Source organism: Nansenia antarctica (genome assembly GCF_963989245.1).
Source record: "Nansenia antarctica genome assembly, contig: SCAFFOLD_522, whole genome shotgun sequence".
NCBI lineage: Eukaryota > Metazoa > Chordata > Actinopteri > Argentiniformes > Microstomatidae > Nansenia > Nansenia antarctica.
In genome coordinates, this window is record NW_027662988.1 from 2,575 (window position 1) to 17,500 (window position 14,926).

The 14,926-nt window shown below is 53.6% G+C and overlaps 1 protein-coding gene across 1 annotated transcript in view; it reads right to left on the reverse strand.

Moving 5' to 3' along the window:
- Positions 1 to 1,048: 1,048 nt before the first annotated feature.
- LOC308175350 (hyccin-like) overlaps positions 1,049 to 14,926 on the reverse strand; it is a gene marked incomplete at both ends in the record, with an annotated part of 27,706 nt that continues 13,828 nt past the window's right edge. Inside the window, 2 exon segments of the mRNA XM_080551029.1 lie at positions 1,049 to 1,329; positions 14,381 to 14,543. Of these exon segments, the coding sequence (XP_080407155.1) occupies positions 1,049 to 1,329; positions 14,381 to 14,543 (444 nt within the window).

Sequence of the window (14,926 nt, forward strand, 5' to 3'; positions counted from 1 at the left end):
ACATATTGAAGTAGGACTGTTCTGTTTGTTAGTTAGTTTGTTTAGAGACATATTGAAGTAGGTCTGTTCTGTTTGTTAGTTAGTTTGTTTAGAGACATATTGAAGTAGGACTGTTCTGTTAGTTTGTTTAGAGACATATTGAAGTAGGACTGTTCTGTTTGTTAGTTAGTTTGTTTAGAGACATATTGAAGTAGGTCTGTTCTGTTTGTTAGTTAGTTTGTTTAGAGACATATTGAAGTAGGACTGTTCTGTTAGTTTGTTTAGAGACATATTGAAGTAGGTCTGTTCTGTTTGTTAGTTAGTTTGTTTAGAGACATATTGAAGTAGGACTGTTCTGTTTGTTAGTTAGTTTGTTTAGAGACATATTGAAGTAGGTCTGTTCTGTTTGTTAGTTAGTTTGTTTAGAGACATATTGAAGTAGGACTGTTCTGTTAGTTTGTTTAGAGACATATTGAAGTAGGTCTGTTCTGTTTGTTAGTTAGTTTGTTTAGAGACATATTGAAGTAGGACTGTTCTGTTTGTTAGTTAGTTTGTTTAGAGACATATTGAAGTAGGACTGTTCTGTTTGTTTTTGGAGACATTAACTTGATTAGAATCTCCCACTTGTTGTTGTGTGTCAGGATGGTTATGTAACAGGCTCAGGGTGAGGTGGTGAGGTGTGGGTGGGTGATGGTTTATTAAAAAAAAGGACGGATTATGAAACTGTCTGGCTTCACGCGGGACTGGAGGACGGACAGTAAACCCAGGGGGGGCGGGAGACACACAACAAAACAAAACCAAACTTCAGCTGCAAAGGAGGAGAGACTGGAGAGTGAATGAAGGAGAGAGAATGGATGGACAGAGGAAGAGGGAGGAGAGGTGGAGAGTGTGATTAAGGAGGAGGAGGAAGAGGAGGAGAAGTCCACGCTCAGAGCGGTCGCAGGAGAGTGGTGCGAGAAAACCCCCCCCCGCCCCCCGGCAGAGTTAGTCAGCCATCATGCTTTAGACCACGCCCCCACACACGGTTACCTAGGTTACCCCGGGGAGGGGTGGGGGGAGAAGGAGGGGCTTAGTACTGGCCCCTGCCTGCGGAGGCGGGCCCAGAACCCTCGTCCACCAATCGCCTGACAGACTTCTGCCTCCTGACCTCCTGACCCCGGGAGTTGGGCTCGGGGCTGACCTCGGAGGCTCCGCCCAGCGGCTCGGGGTCCGACTGGGGTCGTAGGTCAGAGCGGGGTCGCAGGGAGTCTCCGTTGGGCATGCGTTCGCCGCTGACGCCCGTCACACTGATCTCTGGGATAGATATACCTCCCAGAGCTGGGTCACTGTCTACACTCACCTCCTGGGACTCTGGGGGGACATGGACATGTGGACATGGTGACACACACACACACACACACACATGTGGACATGGAGACAGACAGACAGACACACACACACACACACGTGTATACAAAAATACACACACAAAAAAACACACATACACACACATATATAGAGAAGATCAAATAAATGTTACAGCTGATAAAACAACAACAACAACAAATCATGATGATCAGACACAATGACGGACAATGATGTGAGAATGTATGTATGTGCATGTATTATAATATTCAGATGTAATACAGTCATACTAGTGAGACAGATGAATGTATGTATGTGCATGTATTATAATATTCAGATGTAATACAGTGCATACTAGTGAGACAGATGACAACCTGCCTCGGTCACACAGAAGGGGAAAGAGAACATACTGTTCCGTACGTCCATGAGAAAGTGAAAGACTGGGTTTAGAAAGGGCCTGGGGGAGGGGCCTGAGGGGGAGGGGCCTGGGGGGAGGGGCCTGAGGGGGAGGGGCTACAGTACAGGACACACACACACACGCCCATGTCGGCATGGGTTCGAATCCCGGCCCGTGCCCTGCTGACACACCCTCTCCTCCTTCCTTTCCTGTCTTCCAGTGGGGGGGGAATGACCTTTAAATACAGAAAGGGCCTTGGTATATCACTGATTGGACTGAATGCTGACTAGTCTAGTAGACGGGTTCATAGGCTAGAATAAATTAGAGTGCTCTGTCTGCCATCCTGCTGTCTGTCTGCCATCCCCCTGTCTGTCTGCCATCCCCCTGTCTGTCTGCCATCCCCCTGTCTGTACCTCTGTCTGTACCTCTGTCTGTACCTCTGTCTGTACCTCTGTCTGTACCTCTGTCTGTACCTCTGTCTGTACCTCTGTCTGTACCTCTGTCTGTACCTCTGTCTGTACCTCTCTGTCTGTACCTCTGTCTGTACCTCTGTCTGTACCTCTGTCTGTACCTCTCTGTCTGTACCTCTGTCTGTACCTCTGTCTGTACCTCTGTCTGTACCTCTGTCTGTACCTCTGTCTGTACCTCTGTCTGCACCTCTGTCTGTACCTCTGTCTGTACCTCTGTCTGTACCTCTGTCTGTCCCTCTGTCTGTACCTCTCTGTACCTCTGTCTGTACCTCTGTCTGTACCTCTGTCTGTACCTCTCTGTCTGTACCTCTGTCTGTACCTCTGTCTGTACCTCTGTCTGTCCCTCTGTCTGTACCTCTGTCTGTACCTCTGTCTGTACCTCTGTCTGTACCTCTGTCTGTACCTCTGTCTGTACCTCTGTCTGTACCTCTGTCTGTACCTCTGTCTGTACCTCTGTCTGTACCTCTGTCTGTACCTCTGTCTGTACCTCTGTCTGTACCTCTGTCTGTACCTCTGTCTGTACCTCTGTCTGTACCTCTGTCTGTACCTCTGTCTGTACCTCTGTCTGTACCTCTGTCTGTACCTCTCTGTCTGTACCTCTGTCTGTACCTCTGTCTGTACCTCTGTCTGTACCTCTGTCTGTACCTCTGTCTGTACCTCTGTCTGTACCTCTGTCTGTACCTCTGTCTGTACCACTACACTGACTGCTGTGGGAGGTTAGAGTGCTCAGAGAGGTGACTCACACACACACACACACACACACACACACACACACACACACACACACACACACACCTTCCTCCACCTCCTCCCCATCCTTTTTTTTTTTTTACTTTCTTTTTATTGAGTGAGGTAGAGATTACAGATATACAAAAACAATACGTTTTTTTCCACATAACCCATTCCCTCCCCCCCCACCCCACCAGATCCTCTCCTGTCCTGGTGTGTCTCCTCTCTCCCTGTCTCCTCGTCCCCTCTCCTGTCCTGGTGTGTCTCCTCTCTCCCTGTCTCCTCGTCCCCTCTCCTGTCCTGGTGTGTCTCCTCTCTCCCTGTCTCCTCGTCCCCTCTCCTGTCCTGGTGTGTCTCCTCTCTCCCTGTCTCCTCGTCCCCTCTCCTGTCCTGGTGTGTCTCCTCTCTCCCTGTCTCCTCGTCCCCTCTCCTGTCCTGGTGTGTCTCCTCTCTCCCTGTCTCCTCGTCCCCTCTCCTGTCCTGGTGTGTCTCCTCTCTCCCTGTCTCCTCGTCCCCTCTCCTGTCCTGGTGTGTCTCCTCTCTCCCTGTCTCCTCGTCCCCTCTCCTGTCCTGGTGTGTCTCCTCTCTCCCTGTCTCCTCGTCCCCTCTCCTGTCCTGGTGTGTCTCCTCTCTCCCTGTCTCCTCGTCCCCTCTCCTGTCCTGGTGTGTCTGCTCTCTCCCTGTCTCCTCGTCCCCTCTCCTGTCCTGGTGTGTCTCCTCTCTCCCTGTCTCCTCGTCCCCTCTCCTGTCCTGGTGTGTCTCCTCTCTCCCTGTCTCCTCGTCCCCTCTCCTGTCCTGGTGTGTCTCCTCTCTCCCTGTCTCCTCGTCCCCTCTCCTGTCCTGGTGTGTCTGCTCTCTCCCTGTCTCCTCGTCCCCTCTCCTGTCCTGGTGTGTCTGCTCTCTCCCTGTCTCCTCGTCCCCTCTCCTGTCCTGGTGTGTCTCCTCTCTCCCTGTCTCCTCGTCCCCTCTCCTGTCCTGGTGTGTCTCCTCTCTCTCTGTCTCCTCGTCCCCTCTCCTGTCCTGGTGTGTCTGCTCTCTCCCTGTCTCCTCGTCCCCTCTCCTGTCCTGGTGTGTCTCCTCTCTCCCTGTCTCCTCGTCCCCTCTCCTGTCCTGGTGTGTCTCCTCTCTCCCTGTCTCCTCGTCCCCTCTCCTGTCCTGGTGTGTCTGCTCTCACCCTGTCTCCTCGTCCCCTCTCCTGTCCTGGTGTGTCTCCTCTCTCCCTGTCTCCTCGTCCCCTCTCCTGTCCTGGTGTGTCTCCTCTCTCCCTGTCTCCTCGTCCCCTCTCCTGTCCTGGTGTGTCTCCTCTCTCCCTGTCTCCTCGTCCCCTCTCCTGTCCTGGTGTGTCTCCTCTCTCCCTGTCTCCTCGTCCCCTCTCCTGTCCTGGTGTGTCTCCTCTCTCCCTGTCTCCTCGTCCCCTCTCCTGTCCTGGTGTGTCTGCTCTCACCCTGTCTCCTCGTCCCCTCTCCTGTCCTGGTGTGTCTCCTCTCTCCCTGTCTCCTCGTCCCCTCTCCTGTCCTGGTGTGTCTGCTCTCACCCTGTCTCCTCGTCCCCTCTCCTGTCCTGGTGTGTCTCCTCGTCCCCTCTCCTGTCCTGGTGTGTCTCCTCTCACCCTGTCTCCTCGTCCCCTCTCCTGTCCTGGTGTGTCTGCTCTCACCCTGTCTCCTCGTCCCCTCTCCTGTCCTGGTGTGTCTCCTCGCTCCCTGTCTCCTCGTCCCCTCTCCTGTCCTGGTGTGTCTCCTCTCTCCCTGTCTCCTCGTCCCCTCTCCTGTCCTGGTGTGTCTGCTCTCACCCTGTCTCCTCGTCCCCTCTCCTGTCCTGGTGTGTCTCCTCTCTCCCTGTCTCCTCGTCCCCTCTCCTGTCCTGGTGTGTCTGCTCTCACCCTGTCTCCTCGTCCCCTCTCCTGTCCTGGTGTGTCTCCTCTCTCCCTGTCTCCTCGTCCCCTCTCCTGTCCTGGTGTGTCTGCTCTCACCCTGTCTCCTCGTCCCCTCTCCTGTCCTGGTGTGTCTCCTCTCTCCCTGTCTCCTCGTCCCCTCTCCTGTCCTGGTGTGTCTCCTCTCTCCCTGTCTCCTCGTCCCCTCTCCTGTCCTGGTGTGTCTGCTCTCTCCCTGTCTCCTCGTCCCCTCTCCTGTCCTGGTGTGTCTCCTCTCTCCCTGTCTCCTTTCCTCTCCTCTCCTGTCCTGGTGTGTCTCCTCTCTCCCTGTCTCCTTTCCTCTCCTCTCCTGTCCTGGTGTGTCTCCTCTCTCCCTGTCTCCTTTCCTCTCCTCTCCTGTCCTGGTGTGTCTCCTCTCTCCCTGTCTCCTCGTCCCCTCTCCTGTCCTGGTGTGTCTGCTCTCTCCCTGTCTCCTCGTCCCCTCTCCTGTCCTGGTGTGTCTGCTCTCTCCCTGTCTCCTCGTCCCCTCTCCTGTCCTGGTGTGTCTCCTCTCTCCCTGTCTCCTCGTCCCCTCTCCTGTCCTGGTGTGTCTCCTCTCTCCCTGTCTCCTCGTCCCCTCTCCTGTCCTGGTGTGTCTGCTCTCTCCCTGTCTCCTCGTCCCCTCTCCTGTCCTGGTGTGTCTCCTCTCTCCCTGTCTCCTCGTCCCCTCTCCTGTCCTGGTGTGTCTCCTCTCTCCCTGTCTCCTCGTCCCCTCTCCTGTCCTGGTGTGTCTGCTCTCTCCCTGTCTCCTCGTCCCCTCTCCTGTCCTGGTGTGTCTGCTCTCTCCCTGTCTCCTCGTCCCCTCTCCTGTCCTGGTGTGTCTCCTCTCTCCCTGTCTCCTCGTCCCCTCTCCTGTCCTGGTGTGTCTCCTCTCTCCCTGTCTCCTCGTCCCCTCTCCTGTCCTGGTGTGTCTGCTCTCACCCTGTCTCCTCGTCCCCTCTCCTGTCCTGGTGTGTCTGCTCTCTCCCTGTCTCCTCGTCCCCTCTCCTGTCCTGGTGTGTCTCCTCTCTCCCTGTCTCCTCGTCCCCTCTCCTGTCCTGGTGTGTCTCCTCTCTCTCTGTCTCCTCGTCCCCTCTCCTGTCCTGGTGTGTCTGCTCTCTCCCTGTCTCCTCGTCCCCTCTCCTGTCCTGGTGTGTCTCCTCTCTCCCTGTCTCCTCGTCCCCTCTCCTGTCCTGGTGTGTCTGCTCTCTCCCTGTCTCCTCGTCCCCTCTCCTGTCCTGGTGTGTCTCCTCTCTCCCTGTCTCCTCTCGTCCCCTCTCCTGTCCTGGTGTGTCTCCTCTCTCTCTGTCTCCTCGTCCCCTCTCCTGTCCTGGTGTGTCTGCTCTCTCCCTGTCTCCTCGTCCCCTCTCCTGTCCTGGTGTGTCTGCTCTCTCCCTGTCTCCTCGTCCCCTCTCCTGTCCTGGTGTGTCTCCTCTCTCCCTGTCTCCTCGTCCCCTCTCCTGTCCTGGTGTGTCTGCTCTCTCCCTGTCTCCTCTCCTCTCCTCTCCTGTCCTGGTGTGTCTGCTCTCTCCCTGTCTCCTCGTCCCCTCTCCTGCTCTCCTCTCCTCGTCTCGTCTCCTCTCCTGGGGCTGCTCTGAGGTGAGAGAGCTAGACAGACAGAGGTTCTGCATCAGCCCGTCATACCAGTCTAGTCTAGTGTAGTGTAGTGTGGTCAGTGTACATCTATGGGCAGCGGGAGTAGGGGATGATAACAGAAGTGAGATGGATGAGAGGAGGTGTGAAAGAGTGATGGGGTGACGGTCTCACAGACGCTCTCCTCCTCCCCTCCTCAGGGCACTAGTCTACGTGCAGAGTCACCCCAGAGTGTCTGTCTGTCTGTCCTCTACACCCCAGAGTGTCTGTCTGTCTGTCCTCTACACCCCAGAGTGTCTGTCTGTCTGTCCTCTACACCTCAGAGTGTCTGTCTGTCTGTCCTCTACACCTCAGAGTGTCTGTCTGTCTGTCTGTCCTCTACACCTCAGAGTGTCTGTCTGTCTGTCTGTCCTCTACACCTCAGAGTGTCTGTCTGTCTGTCTGTCCTCTACACCCCAGAGTGTCCGTCTGTCTGTCCTCTACACCTCAGAGTGTCTGTCTGTCTGTCCTCTACACCTCAGAGTGTCTGTCTGTCTGTCTGTCCTCTACACCTCAGAGTGTCTGTCTGTCTGTCCTCTACACCTCAGAGTGTCTGTCTGTCTGTCCTCTACACCCCAGAGTGTCTGTCTGTCTGTCTGTCCTCTACACCTCAGAGTGTCTGTCTGTCTGTCCTCTACACCCCAGAGTGTCCGTCTGTCTGTCCTCTACACCTCAGAGTGTCTGTCTGTCTGTCTGTCCTCTACACCTCAGAGTGTCTGTCTGTCTGTCCTCTACACCTCAGAGTGTCTGTCTGTCTGTCTGTCCTCTACACCTCAGAGTGTCTGTCTGTCTGTCCTCTACACCTCAGAGTGTCTGTCTGTCTGTCCTCTACACCTCAGAGTGTCTGTCTGTCTGTCCTCTACACCCCAGAGTGTCTGTCTGTCTGTCCTCTACACCCCAGAGTGTCTGTCTGTCTGTCTGTCCTCTACACCGCAGAGTGTCTGTCTGTCTGTCCTCTACACCCCAGAGTGTCTGTCTGTCTGTCCTCTACACCTCAGAGTGTCTGTCTGTCTGTCCTCTACACCTCAGAGTGTCTGTCTGTCTGTCCTCTACACCTCAGAGTGTCTGTCTGTCTGTCCTCTACACCCCAGAGTGTCTGTCTGTCTGTCTGTCCTCTACACCTCAGAGTGTCTGTCTGTCTGTCTGTCCTCTACACCCCAGAGTGTCTGTCTGTCTGTCCTCTACACCTCAGAGTGTCTGTCTGTCTGTCTGTCCTCTACACCTCAGAGTGTCTGTCTGTCTGTCCTCTACACCTCAGAGTGTCTGTCTGTCTGTCCTCTACACCTCAGAGTGTCTGTCTGTCTGTCCTCTACACCTCAGAGTGTCTGTCTGTCTGTCCTCTACACCCCAGAGTGTCTGTCTGTCTGTCCTCTACACCTCAGAGTGTCTGTCTGTCTGTCTGTCTGTCCTCTACACCCCAGAGTGTCTGTCTGTCTGTCTGTCCTCTACACCCCAGAGTGTCTGTCTGTCTGTCTGTCCTCTACACCTCAGAGTGTCTGTCTGTCTGTCCTCTACACCTCAGAGTGTCTGTCTGTCTGTCCTCTACACCTCAGAGTGTCTGTCTGTCTGTCTGTCCTCTACACCTCAGAGTGTCTGTCTGTCTGTCCTCTACACCTCAGAGTGTCTGTCTGTCTGTCCTCTACACCCCAGAGTGTCTGTCTGTCTGTCCTCTACACCTCAGAGTGTCTGTCTGTCTGTCCTCTACACCCCAGAGTGTCTGTCTGTCTGTCCTCTACACCCCAGAGTGTCTGTCTGTCTGTCCTCTACACCTCAGAGTGTCTGTCTGTCTGTCCTCTACACCTCAGAGTGTCCGTCTGTCTGTCTGTCCTCTACACCTCAGAGTGTCTGTCTGTCTGTCTGTCCTCTACACCCCAGAGTGTCCGTCTGTCTGTCCTCTACACCCCAGAGTGTCTGTCTGTCTGTCCTCTACACCCCAGAGTGTCTGTCTGTCTGTCTGTCCTCTACACCTCAGACTGTCCGTCTGTCTGTCTGTCCTCTACACCTCAGAGTGTCCGTCTGTCTGTCCTCTACACCCCAGAGTGTCTGTCTGTCTGTCCTCTACACCTCAGAGTGTCTGTCTGTCTGTCCTCTACACCTCAGAGTGTCTGTCTGTCTGTCTGTCCTCTACACCTCAGAGTGTCTGTCTGTCTGTCCTCTACACCTCAGAGTGTCTGTCTGTCTGTCCTCTACACCTCAGAGTGTCTGTCTGTCTGTCCTCTACACCTCAGAGTGTCTGTCTGTCTGTCCTCTACACCCCAGAGTGTCTGTCTGTCTGTCCTCTACACCCCAGAGTGTCTGTCTGTCTGTCCTCTACACCCCAGAGTGTCTGTCTGTCCTCTACACCTCAGAGTGTCTGTCTGTCTGTCCTCTACACCTCAGAGTGTCTGTCTGTCTGTCCTCTACACCCCAGAGTGTCTGTCTGTCTGTCTGTCCTCTACACCTCAGAGTGTCTGTCTGTCTGTCCTCTACACCTCAGAGTGTCTGTCTGTCTGTCCTCTACACCTCAGAGTGTCTGTCTGTCTGTCCTCTACACCTCAGAGTGTCTGTCTGTCTGTCCTCTACACCTCAGAGTGTCTGTCTGTCTGTCTGTCCTCTACACCTCAGAGTGTCTGTCTGTCTGTCCTCTACACCCCAGAGTGTCTGTCTGTCTGTCTGTCCTCTACACCTCAGAGTGTCTGTCTGTCTGTCCTCTACACCTCAGAGTGTCTGTCTGTCTGTCCTCTACACCTCAGAGTGTCTGTCTGTCTGTCCTCTACACCTCAGAGTGTCTGTCTGTCTGTCCTCTACACCCCAGAGTGTCTGTCTGTCTGTCCTCTACACCTCAGAGTGTCTGTCTGTCTGTCTGTCCTCTACACCTCAGAGTGTCCGTCTGTCTGTCCTCTACACCTCAGAGTGTCTGTCTGTCTGTCTGTCCTCTACACCTCAGAGTGTCTGTCTGTCTGTCCTCTACACCTCAGAGTGTCTGTCTGTCTGTCTGTCCTCTACACCCCAGAGTGTCTGTCTGTCTGTCTGTCCTCTACACCCCAGAGTGTCTGTCTGTCTGTCTGTCCTCTACACCTCAGAGTGTCTGTCTGTCTGTCTGTCTGTCCTCTACACCTCAGAGTGTCTGTCTGTCTGTCCTCTACACCTCAGAGTGTCTGTCTGTCTGTCCTCTACACCTCAGAGTGTCTGTCTGTCTGTCCTCTACACCCCAGAGTGTCTGTCTGTCTGTCCTCTACACCTCAGAGTGTCTGTCTGTCTGTCTGTCCTCTACACCTCAGAGTGTCTGTCTGTCTGTCCTCTACACCCCAGAGTGTCTGTCTCACCTCAGAGTGTCTGTCTGTCTGTCTGTCCTCTACACCTCAGAGTGTCTGTCTGTCTGTCCTCTACACCTCAGAGTGTCTGTCTGTCTGTCCTCTACACCCCAGAGTGTCTGTCTGTCTGTCCTCTACACCTCAGAGTGTCTGTCTGTCTGTCTGTCCTCTACACCTCAGAGTGTCTGTCTGTCTGTCTGTCCTCTACACCTCAGAGTGTCTGTCTGTCTGTCTGTCCTCTACACCTCAGAGTGTCTGTCTGTCTGTCCTCTACACCTCAGAGTGTCTGTCTGTCTGTCCTCTACACCTCAGAGTGTCTGTCTGTCTGTCCTCTACACCTCAGAGTGTCTGTCTGTCTGTCCTCTACACCTCAGAGTGTCTGTCTGTCTGTCCTCTACACCTCAGAGTGTCTGTCTGTCTGTCCTCTACACCTCAGAGTGTCTGTCTGTCTGTCTGTCCTCTACACCCCAGAGTGTCTGTCTGTCTGTCTGTCCTCTACACCTCAGAGTGTCTGTCTGTCTGTCCTCTACACACCAGAGTGTCTGTCTGTCTGTCCTCTACACCTCAGAGTGTCTGTCTGTCTGTCCTCTACACCTCAGAGTGTCTGTCTGTCTGTCCTCTACACCTCAGAGTGTCTGTCTGTCTGTCTGTCCTCTACACCTCAGAGTGTCTGTCTGTCTGTCCTCTACACCTCAGAGTGTCTGTCTGTCTGTCCTCTACACCTCAGAGTGTCTGTCTGTCTGTCTGTCCTCTACACCCCAGAGTGTCTGTCTGTCTGTCCTCTACACCTCAGAGTGTCTGTCTGTCTGTCCTCTACACCTCAGAGTGTCTGTCTGTCTGTCTGTCCTCTACACCTCAGAGTGTCTGTCTGTCTGTCCTCTACACCTCAGAGTGTCTGTCTGTCTGTCCTCTACACCTCAGAGTGTCTGTCTGTCTGTCTGTCCTCTACACCTCAGAGTGTCTGTCTGTCTGTCCTCTACACCCCAGAGTGTCTGTCTGTCTGTCTGTCCTCTACACCTCAGAGTGTCTGTCTGTCTGTCCTCTACACCTCAGAGTGTCTGTCTGTCTGTCCTCTACACCCCAGAGTGTCTGTCTGTCTGTCCTCTACACCCCAGAGTGTCTGTCTGTCTGTCCTCTACACCTCAGAGTGTCTGTCTGTCTGTCCTCTACACCCCAGAGTGTCTGTCTGTCTGTCCTCTACACCCCAGAGTGTCTGTCTGTCTGTCCTCTACACCCCAGAGTGTCTGTCTGTCTGTCCTCTACACCTCAGAGTGTCTGTCTGTCTGTCCTCTACACCCCAGAGTGTCTGTCTGTCTGTCCTCTACACCCCAGAGTGTCTGTCTGTCTGTCCTCTACACCTCAGAGTGTCTGTCTGTCTGTCCTCTACACCTCAGAGTGTCTGTCTGTCTGTCTGTCCTCTACACCTCAGAGTGTCTGTCTGTCTGTCCTCTACACCCCAGAGTGTCTGTCTGTCTGTCCTCTACACCTCAGAGTGTCTGTCTGTCTGTCCTCTACACCCCAGAGTGTCTGTCTGTCTGTCCTCTACACCCCAGAGTGTCTGTCTGTCTGTCCTCTACACCTCAGAGTGTCTGTCTGTCTGTCCTCTACACCCCAGAGTGTCTGCCTGTCTGTCCTCTACACCCCAGAGTGTCTGTCTGTCTGTCCTCTACACCCCAGAGTGTCTGTCTGTCTGTCCTCTACACCTCAGAGTGTCTGTCTGTCTGTCCTCTACACCTCAGAGTGTCTGTCTGTCTGTCTGTCCTCTACACCCCAGAGTGTCTGTCTGTCTGTCTGTCCTCTACACCGCAGAGTGTCTGTCTGTCTGTCCTCTACACCTCAGAGTGTCTGTCTGTCTGTCCTCTACACCTCAGAGTGTCTGTCTGTCTGTCTGTCCTCTACACCTCAGAGTGTCTGTCTGTCTGTCTGTCCTCTACACCTCAGAGTGTCTGTCTGTCTGTCCTCTACACCCCAGAGTGTCTGTCTGTCTGTCTGTCCTCTACACCCCAGAGTGTCTGTCTGTCTGTCTGTCCTCTACACCCCAGAGTGTCTGTCTGTCTGTCCTCTACACCTCAGAGTGTCTGTCTGTCTGTCCTCTACACCTCAGAGTGTCCGTCTGTCTGTCCTCTACACCCCAGAGTGTCTGTCTGTCCTCTACACCCCAGAGTGTCTGTCTGTCTGTCCTCTACACCCCAGAGTGTCTGTCTGTCTGTCCTCTACACCTCAGAGTGTCTGTCTGTCTGTCCTCTACACCTCAGAGTGTCTGTCTGTCTGTCCTCTACACCCCAGAGTGTCCGTCTGTCTGTCTGTCCTCTACACCCCAGAGTGTCTGTCTGTCTGTCTGTCCTCTACACCCCAGAGTGTCTGTCTGTCTGTCTGTCCTCTACACCTCAGAGTGTCTGTCTGTCTGTCTGTCCTCTACACCCCAGAGTGTCTGTCTGTCTGTCCTCTACACCTCAGAGTGTCTGTCTGTCTGTCTGTCCTCTACACCTCAGAGTGTCTGTCTGTCTGTCCTCTACACCTCAGAGTGTCCGTCTGTCTGTCTGTCCTCTACACCTCAGAGTGTCTGTCTGTCTGTCTGTCCTCTACACCCCAGAGTGTCTGTCTGTCTGTCTGTCCTCTACACCTCAGAGTGTCTGTCTGTCTGTCCTCTACACCTCAGAGTGTCTGTCTGTCTGTCCTCTACACCTCAGAGTGTCTGTCTGTCTGTCCTCTACACCTCAGAGTGTCTGTCTGTCTGTCCTCTACACCTCAGAGTGTCTGTCTGTCTGTCCTCTACACCTCAGAGTGTCTGTCTGTCTGTCCTCTACACCTCAGAGTGTCTGTCTGTCTGTCTGTCCTCTACACCTCAGAGTGTCTGTCTGTCTGTCTGTCCTCTACACCTCAGAGTGTCTGTCTGTCTGTCCTCTACACCTCAGAGTGTCTGTCTGTCTGTCCTCTACACCTCAGAGTGTCTGTCTGTCTGTCCTCTACACCCCAGAGTGTCTGTCTGTCTGTCTGTCCTCTACACCCCAGAGTGTCTGTCTGTCTGTCCTCTACACCTCAGAGTGTCTGTCTGTCTGTCTGTCCTCTACACCCCAGAGTGTCTGTCTGTCTGTCTGTCCTCTACACCTCAGAGTGTCTGTCTGTCTGTCCTCTACACCTCAGAGTGTCTGTCTGTCTGTCTGTCCTCTACACCCCAGAGTGTCTGTCTGTCTGTCCTCTACACCTCAGAGTGTCTGTCTGTCTGTCCTCTACACCTCAGAGTGTCTGTCTGTCTGTCCTCTACACCTCAGAGTGTCTGTCTGTCTGTCCTCTACACCTCAGAGTGTCTGTCTGTCTGTCCTCTACACCTCAGAGTGTCTGTCTGTCTGTCCTCTACACCCCAGAGTGTCTGTCTGTCTGTCCTCTACACCTCAGAGTGTCTGTCTGTCTGTCCTCTACACCCCAGAGTGTCTGTCTGTCTGTCCTCTACACCCCAGAGTGTCTGTCTGTCTGTCCTCTACACCTCAGAGTGTCTGTCTGTCTGTCCTCTACACCTCAGAGTGTCTGTCTGTCTGTCCTCTACACCTCAGAGTGTCTGTCTGTCTGTCCTCTACACCTCAGAGTGTCTGTCTGTCTGTCCTCTACACCCCAGAGTGTCTGTCTGTCTGTCCTCTACACCTCAGAGTGTCTGTCTGTCTGTCCTCTACACCTCAGAGTGTCTGTCTGTCTGTCCTCTACACCCCAGAGTGTCTGTCTGTCTGTCCTCTACACCGCAGAGTGTCTGTCTGTCTGTCCTCTACACCTCAGAGTGTCTGTCTGTCTGTCCTCTACACCGCAGAGTGTCTGTCTGTCTGTCTGTCCTCTACACCTCAGAGTGTCTGTCTGTCTGTCCTCTACACCGCAGAGTGTCTGTCTGTCTGTCCTCTACACCTCAGAGTGTCTGTCTGTCTGTCCTCTACACCTCAGAGTGTCTGTCTGTCTGTCTGTCCTCTACACCGCAGAGTGTCTGTCTGTCTGTCCTCTACACCTCAGAGTGTCTGTCTGTCTGTCCTCTACACCGCAGAGTGTCTGTCTGTCTGTCCTCTACACCGCAGAGTGTCCTGTCTGGTGTCAGATGTTTGTCATCACACACAGATATTAACCGCATGCACAGATTCAACAATCGGAAGGCAAAGAACGCACAAAGCAGTCGCCACGCGCAGTTGTAGTTCTGCTGGCGCGGGTCGACATTTGGACTTTTGACAGTTTGGGGGACAGAAACCAAGGGAGGCTCTGACCCTCTTCTGATTGGTCACTGTCAATGAGCCTCTGGCCCAACCGCCTGCCTGTTGTTACGGTTGACGGAAGCTGTCAGTCAAGGTAGGAGGAGGGTCCGTTTGGGTGTGATCGCATTGAAAGTGACCAATCATAAGAGGGTCATGTCGACCCATGAGAGCAGAACTCTCTGGCGGGGGCGGCTGCTTTGTGCTATTAACTGCACGTGTGTGAGACTTGTGACATAAATCTGATGCCATAGTCCTGCCTCCACGACGCACGAGTGTGTGTGTGTGTGGTGTTTGTGTGTGTGTGTGTGTGTGTGGTGTGTGTGTATGCATGCGTGTGTGTGTCTGTGTGTGTGTGTGTGTGTGTGTGTGTGGTGTGTATGTGTGTGTGTGTGTGTGTGTGTGTGTGTGTGTGTGCGTCTCACCGTGTCTCTTCCAGCGGTGGCCTCTGATGGACAGGGAGGTGACGGCGTTGCGGGAGATGCGTGAGGAGGTGGGGGTGATCTCCACCTGGATGCTGCGGGCGCCCTCCTTGTTGTTGCTTTTCAGGGCCGCACCGTGCAGCGACGACTTGATGGCATTACCCACCTGGAGAGAGAGGGAGGGACGCACACACATACACACACACACACACACACTCATCTTACACACCTGTCCATACACAGCCTGTGGATTTGGACCTATTGTACATCTAAACTGGGACACTGAGGTCCTTCTCGTCACTGGGCCTGGATTCACAAATATAAAAAAAGAAGAAAATAATTATGTTCTTAAGAAGAAAAAAATTACTTAAGAACTTCATAAGATGTTTCCTTAATTCCTCACAATGTTCTGCAGTGTTTCCTCCAGGATTTTAGTGGCGGGGTGGTGATTTTTCGCGTGCACGCGCATGAAACGCGCACTGGCGCTCAAAACAAAGACGTAATTTCTCCAAAAACTAGAGCGTGGCAAACATTTAAATTTTTTAAATA